Source organism: Orycteropus afer, unplaced genomic scaffold (assembly GCF_000298275.1).
Source record: "Orycteropus afer afer isolate SDZICR_OR568_19922 unplaced genomic scaffold, OryAfe1.0 scaffold00252, whole genome shotgun sequence".
Lineage (NCBI taxonomy): Eukaryota > Metazoa > Chordata > Mammalia > Tubulidentata > Orycteropodidae > Orycteropus > Orycteropus afer.
Window position 1 is genome coordinate 694128 of NW_006921839.1, and position 15896 is coordinate 710023.

A 15896-nucleotide genomic window follows, 5' to 3' on the forward strand; every position below is an offset into this window, starting at 1 on the left:
TAGGTATTCAGCCTACCTTACAAATTTCAAACTCTCCACATCACAAAATGTATTTGCCAATTCCTTAAAATATCAACCATATATGTATGTATGTATTACCTCAACTGACTTTTCATTATGTTTATCATTTTATATCTAGGGTCCTCATAGAAGATCTACAGAAAGCACTGGAAAAGGGAAGCAGCTTGCAGACCCAGAGAAATCGAAGGTCTGTTCCTGGATATAATTATGAAGTTTATCACTCCTTAGAAGAAGTAAGTAATCAAAAGAAGCTTTGATGGCTTTCTCATAAGCACCTATTTATCATTTAGGTATAAGGATTGGGAGAGGCATAAAGAGAGAGACAGAGGCTATGTGAAGAATACATATAGTTCTTATCTTGCTTAGGCATCATTGAGTTGGTTCAAATTCATAGTGGCCATATGTACAACAGAATGAAACACTGCCTGGGCCTGCACCATCCTCACAATTGTTGCCATGCTTGAGCCCATCATTGCAGCCACTGTGTCCATCCGTATCATTGAGGCTTTTCACCTTTTTGACTTACCCTGTACTTTAACAAAAATAATACCCTTCTCCAGGGATCGTTCCCTTCTGACAACATGACCAAAGTATGACAGACAGACAAATCTGGCCAGTCTCACTTCTAAGGAACACTCTGGTTATACTTCCTTCAAGGCAGATTTATTTATTATTTTAGCAGTCCATAGTATATTCAATAATCTTCACCAACACCACAACTCAAATACATTAATTCTTCTGCAGTCTTCTTTATTCATTGTCCAGCTCTCACATGCATATGAGGTAATTGAAAATACCATGGTTTAGGTCAGGCATACCTTATTCTACAAAATGATGTCTTTGCTCTTTAATACTTTAAAGAGATTTTGTGCAGCAGATTTGCTGAGCCATCTGATTTTCTGACTGCTACTTTCATGGGCATTGATTGTGGATCCGAGTGAAATGAAATCCTTGGTAACTTCAATTTTTTCTCCATTTATCATGATGTTGTTTATGGTCCAGTTGTGACTATTTTGTTTTCTTTATCTTGGGGTCCAATTCATGCTGAAGTAAGAAGTAGCAAGATAATTTAGAATTTCACCTATTTTTCCCACCACTATAATGGACAAAAGTAGCTCTAGTGACACAGTGGTTAAGGCATTGGGTTGCTAACTAAAAGATCGGTGGTACAAACCTACCAGCTGCTCTGTGGAAGGAAGCTTCCATAAAGATTTATAGCCTTAGAAACCCCGTAAGGGTCACCATGGGTCAGAATCAACTCAATGGCAGTGAGTTTGGTTTTTGGTTTATAATGGACATGGGAAGTGAAATGAAAGAGTGAGATAATGTTCTTGTAATTATGAACAGAAAGCCACGGAAGCCACAAGAAAACTTCTAGAGCTAATAGAGAAATTTAGCAAAGTTGTTGGTACAAGTCAACAAACAAAAATTAATTGGGTTTCTGTATACCAGCAATGAGAAATCTGAAAGAAAAATTAGAAAAACCTCCAATAACATCTAAGAATAAAATACCTAAAAGAAAATCTAATGAGGAATGTGAAGGACTTACACTGTGAAAACTATAAAACATGGTGAAAGAAATTAAAGAAGACTTAAGTGGAAAGTTGTTCATGGTTTAGAAGATTTAACATTGTCAAATGTCAATACTACTCAAAGTGATCTATAGACTCAAAGCAATCCCAATCAACATTCCAACCACTTTCTTTACAGAAATAGAAAACAATCCTCAACTTTACATGGAATGGCACGAGCCCTGAATAGCTAAAACAATGTTGAAAGATGTTTCAACAAAGTAGGACTCACAATTCTTGATTTAAAAACATGCTATTGTTGTTAGGTGTCATCAAGTTGGCTCCGACTCATAGCAACCCCATGTACAACAGAATGAAACACTGGCCAGTCCTGTGCCAGCCTCACAATCCTTGCTATACCTGAGCCTATTGTTGCAGCCACTGTGTCAATCCATCTCGTGGAAGGCCTTCCCCTTTTTCATTGACCCTCCACTTTAGCAAACATAATATCCTCCAGGGAATGGTCCCTTCTGACAACATGACCAAAGTAGGTAAGATGAAGTCTGGCTCTGGCTATTCTCACTTCTAAGTAGCATTCTGGCTGCACTTCTTCCAGGACAGATTTGTTAGTTCTTCTGACAGTCCATGGTGCTTTCAGTATTCTTCGCCAACATCACAACTCAAAAGCATCAACTCTTCTTCGATCTTCCTTATTGATTGTCTAGCTTTCACATGCATATGAGCCAATTGAAAATACCATGGCTTGGGTTTGGCACACCTTAGTCTTCAAAGAGACATCTTTGCTTTTCAGCACTTGAAACGGGTCTTTGGCAGCACATTTCCCCAGTGCAGTACATGATCTGATTTCTTGACTGCTACTTCCGTTGGTGTTGATTGTGGTGCCAGGTAATATGAAATCTTTGACATCAATCTTTTCTTCATTTATTGTGATGTTGCTTATTGGCCCAGTTGTGAGGATGTTGGGATGTAATCCATACTACAGACTGTAATCTTCAATTTTCATCAGTAAGTGCTTCCACTCATCCTCACTTTCAGCAAAGTTGTGTCATCTGCATATCACAGGTTGTTAATGAATCTTCCTCCAATCCTTATGCCATGCACTTCTTTATATAGTCCAGCTTCTCAGATTATTTGCTCATTTTACAGATTGAGTAAGTATGGTGAAAGGATACAACTCTGATGTACTCCCTTCCTGATCTTAAACCACACACTATCCCCTTGTTCTGTTTGAACAGCCTCCTGGTCTATGTACAGGTTCCCCCTTAGCATGATTAAGTGTTCTGGAATTTCCATTCTACTCAATATTATCCATAATTTGTTATGATCCACACAACTGAATGCTTTTGCATAGTCAATAAAACACAAGTAAACATCTTTCTGGTATTCTTTGCATTCAGCCTAGATCCATCTGATGTCAGCAATTATATCCCTCGTTCCACATCATCTACTGAATCCAGCTTGCATTTCTGGAAGTTATCTGTCAATATACTGCTGCAACCATTTTTTAATTATATTCAGCAAGATTTTATTTACTTGCATGTGATATTAATGATATCCACATTCTGTGGGATCACCTTTCTTTGGAAATGGGTACAAATAAGGATCTCTTCCACTCAGTTGGCCAGGTAGCTGTCTTTGAAATTTCTGTGCATAGATGAATAAGAGCATTAGTTTGTTGAAACATCTCGATGCATATCCTGTCAATTCCTGAAGCCTTGTTTTGTGCCAATTCCTTCAAAGCAATTTCAACTTCTTCCTTTAATACCATTGGTTCTTGATCATATGCTACCTCCTGAGATAGATGAACATCGACCAATTCTTTTTGATACAGTGACTGTGCATTCCTTCCATCTTCTTTTCATGTTTCCTGTATCATTCAATATTTTGCACACAGAATCTTTCAGTCAATAAGTGGTACACCTGCAAAAATTTGAGTTGTCAAAAGTTGTGTGATGTATTTACAACAATGATTAAAAAAGAAGAAGAAGAGTGGCTGCTTATATACATCCAAACACCTCATGGGATTTGGTTCCTTGGTTTGGAGGTTTAGGGTCATGGTTTCATGGGACATCCCAGTTAACTGTGTTAATAATGTAATTAGTGCATGTGTTCTACCTCCTAGTTCATTGTGTAGTGCATAGGGTCTTAAAAGCTTGCAAGCAGCCGCCCAAGGAACAACAACTGGTCTCTATTCACCTGGAGCAACAGAAGAAGAAGAGAAGAAGAGTCAGGAATAAGAAGAAAATATGGAATGTGTGGCTAATGTTCTCCATGAACAACTGCCTCCTTTGCCATGAGACCAGACGAATTGGATTGTACCTGGCTACCATTACTGAACATTTTGATCAAAGGTTCTATAGAAGAATCAAGGTTGTAGAGAAGAATCCTGATCAAAAGGGGGAAAAAGAATGGAATAGAATTTTAAATTCTTCTGGACTCTACACTTTCTGGAGCCATCAGGGGTATGTGAACCCCTGAAACTATTTCCCTGAGATAATCTTTAAATCTCAAACCAAAAATATACAATGAAGTTATCTTAAAACCAAACAATAGTTTGGCTGAACTAGTAAAAAATGTCTGCCTTGAGCATTATGCTTTTTAAAGAACTACCTGTATGTGGTCAAAGGAGCCCTGGTGGTGCAGTGGTTAAAGCATTCAGCTGCTAACCAAAAGTTATACAGTTCAAACCCACCAGTTATTCCAGAGGAGAAAGACGTGACAGCCTGCTTCCATAAAGATTTGCAGCCTTGGAAACACTATGGAGCAGTTTTACTCTGTTCTACTGGGTCTCTATGAGTCATAATCAACTCAACAGCAATAGGTTTTGGTTTTTATGGGTATATGCAATGAAATTGATGACAGAAACTCAAAATATTACATGACATCTTTTGGGGGCAGTGAGTTTGTGTTTCTCAACAACTCAGAAAAGGAGGTTGGGAATGGTTGCACAACTCAAGGAATATAATCACTAAATTGTACACGTTGAATTGGTGTATGTTTGGTTGTATATATTCTCAACAATAATAACAAAATAAAGTTTAGAAAGAAAGTAAAAGCCATGGAAAGTAGTTAGCCAGAGTTTCAGGGCGAGGATTTGGTTGAGAAGTAAAAGTGAACTTTGATGTTTTCCTAGTCTCTGCACAGTTGAGACTTCCAAAAGCCTCATTTGTGGCACTTCAAGACCTTGAATGTTGTTGTTGTTTTCAGGTGCCATCGAGTCTTCTCTGACTCATAGTGACCCTATGCACAGCAGAATGAAACGCCACCCAGTCCCACATTCCTTGCTATACTTGAGCCCATCACTGTAGCCACTCTGTCAATCCATCTCGTTGAGGGCCCTCCCCTCTTTCGTTGACCCTCCACCTTACCAAGCATAACATCCTTCTCCAGGGAATTGTCCCTTCTGATAACGTGACCAAAGTAGGTGAGACAAAGTCTGGCCGTTCTCACTTCCAAGCATTCTGGCTGCACTTCCTCCAGGACAGATCTGTTAGTTATTTTAGCAGTCTATGGTACTTTCAGCATTCTCCGCCAGCACTACAACTCAAAAGCATCAATTCTTCTTCTGTCTTCCTCATTCATTCTCCAGCTCTCTCATGCATATGAGGTGATTGAAAATACCACAGCTTGTGTCAGGCGCACTTTAGTCATCAAGAAGACATCTTTGCTCCTCAGCACTTGAAAAAGGTCCTTTGCAGCCGACTTGCCCAGTGCTATATGTTGTCTGATGTCCTGACTGCTGCTGCCATCAGCATTAATTGTAGAACCAAGCAATGTGAAGTCTTTGACAACTTCAATCTTTTCTCCACTTATCGTGATGCTGCTTATTGGTCCAGTTGTGAGGATTTTTGTTTTCTTTATATTGAGATGTAATCCATAATGCAGACTATATTCTTCAATCTTCATCAGTAAGTGCTTCAAGTCATCCTCACTTTCAGCAAGCAAAGTTCTGTCATCAGCATATCACAGGTTATTAATGATTCTTCCTCCAATCTTGATGCCACATTCTTCTTCATATGTCCAGCTTCTCGGATTATTTGCTTAGCATACACATTGAATAAATATGGTGAAAGGATACAACCCTGATGCACTCTCTTCTTGATTTTAAACCATGCAGTGTCCCCTTGCTCCATTTGAACAACAGCCTCCTGGTCTATGTACAGGTCCCTCTTGAGTATAATCAAATGTTCTGGAATTCCCATTCTTCTCAATATTATCCACAATTTATTATGATCCACACAATCAAATGTTTTTGCATAGTCAATAAAACACAAGTAAACATCTTTCTGGTATTCTTTGCTTTGAGCCAAGATCCATCCAACATCAGCAATGATATCCCTTGTTCCACATCCTCTTCTGAATACAGCTTGTACCTCTGGATGCAACTGTTTTTGAATTATCTTCAGTAAGATTTTACTTACATGTGATATTAATGATACTGTTTGATAATTTCCACATTCTGTGGGATCAGCTTTCTTTGGAATAGGTACAAATATAGATCTCTTGCAGTCAGTTGGCCATTTAGTTGTCTTCCAAATCTCTTGGCATAACGGAGTGAGTGCCTCCAGTGGGGCATCTTTTGAATTCTCAAAATGATTTTTTTTTTTAGATATCCTCTTATTTATTTTACTTGGAAGACAGCAGCAACCTCATCCCCACCACCACATCATTTCCTGTTCACCTGGACAATGAATAGTTTTATTACAACCTCAGCTTAAGCAAAAGAGTAGCTGTTTCTAATCTTCCAGGCTAGGTGACATCCTTGTCAACATTCCATCACCCTAGAGTACTGAATGGCCCCATAGCACATGGATGTGATAATTATCAGCATTCTTAATTGTGTGGTTATTTAGTTAATGTCTTTCTCTCCTAATAAGCTACAAGTTCCTCGAGGGCAGGTGATATCTTCCTTGTTATCCATGTGATATCTCTCACTTACTGCTGTAGAGTCAGATCTGACTCATAGTGACCCCTCCTTGGGTTTCCAATCTACTTGGATGTAGATTGCCCAGTCTTCCTTCTGAGAAGTGGTTCGTGGGTTTGAACCTCCAGCCTTCTGGTTAGCAATCAAATGCCTTAGGCACTATGCCACCAGAGCTCCCCTTGTATCCCTAGTAATGAGTAAATACAGACCTCTCAATTGAGATTTCTTGACAGAATGAATGAATGCATACATTTACTAATCGATGAACCAGGCTTCCTCTAAATTGAACAAAGGAATGCCAGACAGAATTAATGAGATCCTGTCATGTTTTTGGTTTTCTTTATAATGACTCTCCTTTCAAAATTATTTCCAAATATTTCACATCTCAACATTTTTAGAATCTTGAAATTAAAAGCAATGGAAAAGTTTTAAATAACTTGGCACATGGAAATGCTATTAACATGCACTAAAATAAAATTAAATTTATGGATATATATATATAGTTTCCTGATTATAAAACTAAATAAGAAAATATAAGTACTTTCTGAGACATTTTTCAACACAGACCCTTTCTTTCTTTCATATCATAGAACAACATCACGAAACAGTGGGATACTTTGTGTGACTTTCTTACTCCTTTACAGGGTTTGTATGTCAGAAATGTCACTGATCTTTCTAAGTGCCATATTCACCCATCTCAAATAGACTTTTTCCTGATGACAGATAAATGTGTATAAATGAATCAATGCAAATTTATCACTATTACTGAAAAAAAAAAATTACTCTAAGAGCATGTCCTCCGACATGTGGCTCAGAATAATAATCTTTAAATGCAAAAGATAATGCCTTTTTCTTAGGATCTTTTCAGTGCCAAATTAAAATATATAGGTCTTTAATAAACATTTTCAAGTAGTTTGGATGGTTTTCCTAAAGCTGATTTATTACATTAAATCTTAGGGGGAAGGGGTGGAAATAGGATTTGATTTTTAAAAGAATCCCAGAACACAACTATTAATTTTCCATAAAACTCTGCCATTAAGCTGTTAATGGTATATAAGCACTGTGTGGTATATGAAAAGGTATGGGTTAAAGAGGGAAGAACATGAAATGATGAAGCTACTATTGACAAAGGCAAGCAATGAAAAATCAATTTAAGTATCCCAAAGGAAGGGGAAATACAAAATTAGTTTTTATTAAATTCTATGTTCTATGTCTGCCCTTTTGAGTTCCAGGACTTACTGTTGTCATTTTGTTACCTTTTGTTCTCTAAAAGCTCCATCATTGTGATAGTCTCACATGGTTCTTATTCATTTTGCTTTTAGATTCAAAACTGGATGCATCATCTGAATAAAACCTATTCAGGCCTCATTCAGATGTTCTCTATTGGAAAATCATATGAGGGAAGATCTCTTTTTGTTTTAAAGGTGAGAATAAGAAATCATTAGCTAAATAAAAGATATTTACCAAACATTCATCTTTTTAAACTATGACTTATGAGGAAAAGAAATGAAATGGCCTTGCATAAGAGTCTCATATTTAAGACCATTTGATAATTTAAGGAAAGTTCACCCTCAGGTTTTTGAGCATGTTTAATATTTGCCATTGAGTATTCCAGAGAATACTGTTTCTAGCATTTTCAGAAGTAATTGATGCATTTACACAATCAATAGCCTTCACAGTTATTTAGGATAAGGTGCTCTGGTGGCATAGTGCCTAAGGCATTTGACTGCTAACCAGAAGGCTGGAGATTCAAACCCACCAGCCACTCCTCGGAAGGAAGGTTGGGCAATCTACTTCTGTAGTGATACTGCCTCGGAAACTCAAGGAGGGGTCACTATGAGTTGGGTCCAACTCCATGGCAGTGAGTTGGGTTGGGTTTGGTAGGATAAAGCAATCCAAAACTGTGTGAATGGGTTAGAAGCTTCGTACCATTCCTCATTCCTTGATCCTGCTTCTCTTCTAGCTATAGGCTCTCCATCCCTTCTCAGCCAAACTTTAAAAAAAAAAAATTACCTTTATTCACTGTTTCTGCTTCCTTTGCCTACCATTCAGACCTTGATTCACCAACTTTTGCCTTCGTAACACTTCCAAAACTGTACTTGTTAACTCCAAATTGATTCTCCTCCTCTCTCTCTCTCTCTGTCTCACCACTCCCTCAGGTCTCAGTTGCTGGCTCCTCTTCTCTTGTCTTTTTCTTTTGTTGCTTTTTGTTGTAGTCGTGTTTTCTCTGCCTCATGGCAACCCTCTGTTAAACAGAATGAAACATTGCACAGTCCGGCACCATCTTCATGATCATTGATACATTAAGAGCTCATTGTTGCTATTGTGTCGATCCATGTCACTGAGTTGTTGTTGTTGTTATGTGCTATCGAGTCAGACCTGACACATAGCGACCCCTCCTTGGGTTTCTGAGGCGGTATCACTATGGAAGTAGATTGGTCAACCTTCCTTCCGAGGAGTTCAAACCCACCAGCCTTCTGGTTAGCAGTCAAGTGCCTTAGGCACTATGGTATCAGATCCTTTCCCATGTCACTGAGAATTTCCCTCATTTTCCCAAATTTTTTGGCCCTCCACTTGACCAAACTTGATGTACTTTCCTTGGATTGTAATTAATCCCCAGGACTCTATCCTGAACTCTCCTCTCACTCTGTGAATCCTGTATAGTTAGACCTATCTACCCCATGGTTTCAACAATCATCTCAGAATTTTTTATCCAGTGGAGTCCACTGTACATTATTGCTCCCTCACATTCTCACCTGGATATTCAGAAAAGCTCCTCAGACTTAACATGTTGTTGTTGTTGTTGTTGTTGTTATGTGCCGTCGAGTCGGCCCCGACTCATAGCAACCCCTCCTTGGGTTTCCGAGGCAGTATCACTACGGAAGTAGGATTGCCCAACCTTCCTTCCGAGGAGTGGCTGGTGGGTTTGAACCGCCAGCCGTCTGATTAGCAGGCAAGTGTCTTAGCCACAGACTTAACATATTCAACAGAAATTACCTTTCTCTCCAAAGCCTGATAACTTCCTCTCATATGAGAATGCTACCATGATCCTACCACTTCAGAAACATTAGCGTCATCCTGCTTCATCCTAAATTCCTCTCCTTTATTAAATCTACCACCGAAAAAATTATTATATCTTTTGGATCTGTGCCAACCTACTGTCCCCACTGTTGTTGCCCTAATTTATTTCTGTATCCATTCTCTGCACTACTGTATGACCTTGAGCACATGCACACACCCACACAAAGCCTCCCTGTCAGATACAGGATAAAGTCACATCTCCTTTTCATGGCATCCAAGGATTTCATTTGTCCACTGCCTCTAATCCAGTTTAATCTGTCATTCCTTCCTTCCTCATACTTTTATATTTTACAAGCAGTTCCTCAAATACTGTGCTCAGATTCCCTTCTAAGCTTGAAATACTTTCCTCTAATTTGTCTTCCAGGGAAGCTTCAAGTCTTGCTCAAGTATTCAAGTGCTTCTCTTCCAAGACACCTTCTTTTACTCCCCAGGAAAAAAGAAACATGCATCTCATATGTTCCCATGGTTACTTAACCATTTTCATATACAATGATTTCATGTCTATCCTCCCATTAGCATTTGTTTCTTATCTTTTCATCATCTTTGAATCTTCAGTGGCAAGCATAGTATCTGACCTTAAAAAGGATGTCTTAACAAATACTGCATTACCTCCACTTACATGAAATATCTAGACTAGGCCAATGCAATGCATAGAAACCAAAGTTTATTAGAGGTCAGAGCCTAGGAGGAGGCACAAATGGAGAGTTATTACTTAAGGAATACCGAGTTTCTGTTTAAGGGCATGAAAAACATTTGAAGATGAATAGTGGATGGTTTTACAACATAGTGAATATAATTAATGTCACTGAATTTACACTTAAAAATGGTTAAAATTAAAATGACAAATGTTTTGTTATATATATTTTATCATAATGGAAAAGGATGTCCTGAAATATTAGTTGAATAAACTAATGAATGAAAGAAAACTAGGTCTCCTATGAATATATATCAAGAGCTACTTCTTGATCACTGGATTTGAAACCAAGTTGTAAATAATATTGATATGAAGGATTTATAAAGAATAATCTAGCATTTGAATCTACCAATCTTAGCATATTATTTTATGTTTCCATTTTGTCCCTTTATTAGAAAAAATAAAATAGCTATTTTTTTAAGACATCTGCTTCCTGAGGGGGGGGAGGAAGAGAGAGAGACATTTTAGCTTTTTACTTTTCACTTGTCACATTTTAAAATGGGTCACATATTAAAATGGAGAAGCAAACCTATTTTAAGGATTTCTCTCTTTCTTATGTATTAGATTTGTAATTAGAGAAATTTTTGTATCTGCATAAACAAGCCTGAGACTCCCCAAGGAAATCTTTGTCCTTTTTATGGGTTACCATTCAGTGAACCAAACCATAGTGAAGAATTATACTGAAAGCTTATTGAATTATGCTGGTCAGTCAATCCAAAATAAAAGCTTGAGTTGGTTACTATGAACACTTTCATTTTCAGCTGGGCAGAAGATCCCGAGCTTATAAAAGAGCTGTCTGGATAGACTGTGGTATTCATGCAAGAGAATGGATCAGTCCTGCCTTTTGTCAGTGGTTTGCAAAAGAAGTAAGTTAAACCCTTTACACAATGACCATTTTTCAGCTAGTCCATGCTTCCCATGTGTTTTTAGTTTGCTCAAATAACAAAGGTGGGAATGTGAAGCCAGCAATACAGGATTGAATGATTAACACCTGGATTGTGTGAGTTGCTTTCATGTGTATAAAAGACCTCTTATAACCCCTGGGTCAGTTTATCCTCATTTCTGCCCTTAGAGATAAGAATGGCCAACCCTCATTAGAGGGAAAGAATCTGAAGAACCTTTGTGAATTTGTGACAAATTCAGAACCAATCATGCCAGCTGTCTTAGGCTGGGTTCCCTAGAAAAGCAAAACCAGTGAAGCTTAGAAAAAGAGATTTATCTCAAAGAAATGGCTCACGCAGTTGTAGAGGTTGGCAAGTCCCAAGTCTGTGGATCAAACATCAAGCTGGAGGCTTCTCCTAACTTACACTGCTTCAGGGCCTGATGAAGCCAAGATTGGCCGACAAGACAGGCCACTGGTTCAAGTCCAGATGATGATGAGCCAGATGTGAGATCTTGAGCAAAAAGCCAGACACCTTTCCAGAGCTTTTCCATATATGTTGGAAGCAGGCCACACCCTGAAGGAAACTCTTTCAGTTGATTGATTGTTCACAGCAGATCTCATCATGGAAGATAACTACATCATAACTGCTAAATCACTTAGAATAATAGCCAAGCTGATGCACAACCTTTACTATCACAACTAGTTAGACATCAAGAGGATAAAAACCTAATTCATGATATTTTAGCTCAGTAAGTCCTACCTCTTAGCTTCCCCCCTCAAAAAAAAAAAGGATGATCTCGCATATGCTCACAGTAACAATGTAAGCAAGTGATTGCATTGTGCTCTCCTGATACGAGTCTGTCATTTAGATGGCAAAGACATTCAGCATCTCAGAATTTATCATTCTCAGTTGCAATTATTTTTTAGTGACCCTAAAGGTTGATGACTCAGTGATGTCTCCTTTTCTGAAGGCTTCAGGTGAACCATGAGCCCTCTGAGACTAGTATATGGACTAGGTCCCTATCAAGAGTGAACCTATGTCTTGGCCCAACTTCTTCATATGTTCTAATATTTGATATTTCTTTATTTTTTTGTTAAGAATGCAGTAACTTTTATGATTTTTTTTAAACCTTAGTTCTTAGTTTAAAAATAAGAAAAAAGGAATCTTAGACAACCACAAAAATTACTAGTATTGGTATTGAAAATGAAGGAGACAAAAGAAATGAAGATTCTTAGCCAGAAAAAATAATATTACAGGTTTCTTTAATCCTGTGGGAGCTCTGATGGTGTAGTGCCTAAGGCATTTAACTGCTAACCAGAAGGCTAGCAGTTCAAACCCACCAGCCACTCCTCACAAGGAAGATTGGGGACTCTACTTCCATACCACCTCAGAAAGCCAAGGATGAGTCGTCATGAGTGAGATCCAACTTGACAGCAGTGACTTTGGTGGAGTTTGGTTTAGTCCCGTACTTACAGAGAACCATTAAGGATATTTAAATATTACAGTCATATTTTATAGTGTTTTGTGGAGAAATTATGTGTCTAGTAAATTTTGTGATTTTTGAGGACTCAGCAGGTCCTGGAAAATATCTTTTACAAATGTCAAGAATGTATCAAATTGCCCAAAACTGCCTCCCTCCCCCTAATAAATCCATAAAACAATCCTTAATTTTATAAATATAAGAAAATTTTCAAACTATTCTAAGTATATTGAATAATTCATATCCTTTTTTAAGAAATGTATTTTATTGAAATATAATTTATGTATAGTGAAATACACAAAACTAAAGTGACATGAATCAATGTATATATTTTTTTTTACAGTGTTCTCTGCCCTCTGTTCCCACCCTTGGTAACCAACAAAGAAAGTTTCCTTCCATATATAAATCTTTTCTTGACTTTTTACAAAAGTGAGCTAATACTATATTTGTCCTTCTGTGATTGACTTATTTTACTCAGCATAATGTCCTCCAAGTTCATCCATGTTATGTGGTGTTTTGCAGATTCTACATTATTCTTTAGTGTTGCATAATATTCCATTGTGTTTATATACCATAGTTTGGTTATCCATTCTTCTGTTGAGGGATACCTAGGTTGTTTCCATCTTTTGGCTATTGTAAATATTGCTGCCACGAACATGGGTGTGTATATATCTTTTCTTGTCCTGGCTCTCACTTCTTTAGGATATATATCTAGTAATAGGATTTCTGGATCAAATATTATTTCTAATTCCAGCTTTTTAAGGAATCACCATACTGTTTTCCACAGTGGTTGTATCATTTTACAGTCCCACCAGCAGTGTATGAAAGTCCCAATCTCTCCACATCCTCACCAGAATTTATTATTTTCTGTCTTGTTGAACTTCGTTATTAGTGCTGGGGCAAGATGGTATCTCATTGTTGTTTGGATTTGCATCTCTCTGATGGCTAATGATAGTGAACATTTCTTCATGAGTTTGTTGGCCACCTGAATATCCTCTTAGGTGAAGTGTCTATTCATATCTTCTGTCCATTTTTTTAAATTGGATTATTTGTCTTTTTGTTGTTGAGCTATTGGTGTTTTCTATAAATTTTGGAACGTCCCATTCATCTAGTTTATCTTCAGCTGTTTGTGCATTTTGAGTTATGTTTGACAGTCTCTTTCTGCCATAAATTTGCCCCTATTTTTTCCTTGAGGAACTTTATGGTTTTAGGTTTCACGTTTAAGTCTTTGATCCATCTAGAGTTAGTTTTTATGTATGGTGTGAGGAACAGATCTTGTTTCATTTTTCTGCAAATAGATATCCAGTTTTAGTAGCACCATTTGTTAAACACACAATCTCTTCCCATTTAATGGATTTCAGCCCTTTGTCTCAAATCATCTGACCGTGGGCCAATGGATCTATTTCTGGATTTCCAATTCTGTTCCACTAGTCCACATGTCTGTCATTGTACCAATACCATGTTGTTTTGACTACTGTGACTGTATAGTAGGTTTTGAGTAGGTTTACTTCATTCTTTTTGAATAGTGTTTTGCTTACTCAAGGTCTCTTTCCTTTCCATATGTGATAGTTGGAGCTGTGCATCAGCTTGGCTGGACCACAATTCTGTGTGGTTTAAGCAATTATGATGTAGGTTGTTCCAATGAAGAGATCAGATGTATATGTTTTGAGCAACCAATCCATTGAAAGGGAGTTTCTCTGGGGGTGTGGCCTCCTTTCAGTATATATATGGACATCCTCAGAAAAGAGACACTCTTCTGTGAATCAAGATTCTGTTGTGCTGCCTACAACTGTCCATGAGTGAACAGTCTACCATTCGGCTTGGAGATCTTGGATTCATCATTCATTGGAGCAAAGCCCCGCCGTCCTCTGCAGATAACTACTCTCCTTTTGAGAAACAGCTTTTAGCTTGTTACTGGGTTTTAGTAGAGACTGAAAGCCTAACCGTGGGCCACCAAGTCACCATGAGGCCTGAGCTGCCCATCATGAACTGTGTGTTGTCTAACCCACAGAGTCATAAAGTTGGGCATGCACAGCAGCACTCCATCATTAAATGGAAGTGGTATGTCAGAGATCGGGCTTGAGCAGGACCTGAAAGCACAAGTAAGTTCCATGAGGAAGTGTCCCAAATGCCTATGATCTCCACTCCAGTCACATTACCTTCCCTCTCCCAGTCTGCACCTATGGCCTCATGGGGAGTTCCTTATGATCAGTTGATTGAGGAGGAGAAAACTCGTGCCTGGTTTACAGATGGTTCTGCGCAATATACAGGCACCACTTGAAAGTGGACAGCAGCGACACTGCAGTCTTTTTCTGGGACTTCCTTGAAGGACAGTGGTGAAGGGAAATTCTCCCAATGGGCAGAACTTCAAGCCGTGCATATGGCTGTTCACTTTGCATGGAATAAGAAGTGGCCAGATGTGCAATTATATACAGATTCATGGGCTGTGGCTAATGGCTTGGCTGGTTGGTCTGGGACTTGGAAGGAGAATGATTGAAAAATTGGTTATAAAGATGTATGGGGAAGAGGTATGTGGATAGATCTCTCTGAATGGGTCAAAGGAGTAAAGGTATTTATGTCTCATGCAAATGCCTACCAAAAGGTGACTTCTGCAGAGGAGGACTTTAACAATCAGGTGGATAGGATGACACATTCAGTGGAAACCAGCCATCCTTTTCCCCTAGCTACTCCTGTCATTGCTCAATGGGCTCATGAACAAAGTGGCCATGGTGTCAGGGATCGAGGTTATGCATGCGCTCAGTGACATAGACTCCCACTTACCATGGCTGATTTGGCTACCGCAACTGCTGAGTGCCCAATCTACCAGCAGCAGAGACCAACACAAAGTCCGCGATAGGAACCATTCCTCAGGGTGATCAGCCAGCAACGTGGTGACAGGTTGATTACATTGGACCACTTCCATCATGGAAAGGACAGCATTTTGTTCTTACTGGAAAAGATACTTATTCCAGATATGGATCCGCCTTCCCCGCACGCAATGCTTCTGCCAAAACTACCATCCGTGGACTTACAGAATGCCTTTTCCACCATCAGGGTATCCCAAACAGCATTGCTTCAGATCAAGGGACTCACTTCACAGCAAATGAAGTGTGGCAATGGACCTATGCTCATGGAATTCACTGGTCTTACCATGTTCCCCATCATCCTGAAGCAGCTGGCTTGATAGAACGATGGAATGGCTTCCTGAAAACACAATTACAGCACCAGCTAGGTGACAATACCTTGAAGGGTTGGGGCAGTGTTCTTCAGGAGGCTGTAT

General features: G+C 38.7%; 1 protein-coding gene across 1 annotated transcript in view; it reads left to right on the forward strand.

The window, feature by feature from the left end:
• Positions 1–15896, forward strand: part of CPA6 (carboxypeptidase A6) — a 544128-nt gene that overhangs the window by 378227 nt on the left and 150005 nt on the right. Inside the window, exons 4-6 of the mRNA XM_007949714.2 lie at positions 140–254; positions 7800–7901; positions 11014–11118. Of these exons, the coding sequence (XP_007947905.2) occupies positions 140–254; positions 7800–7901; positions 11014–11118 (322 nt within the window). The remainder of the gene's footprint in view (positions 1–139; positions 255–7799; positions 7902–11013; positions 11119–15896) is intronic.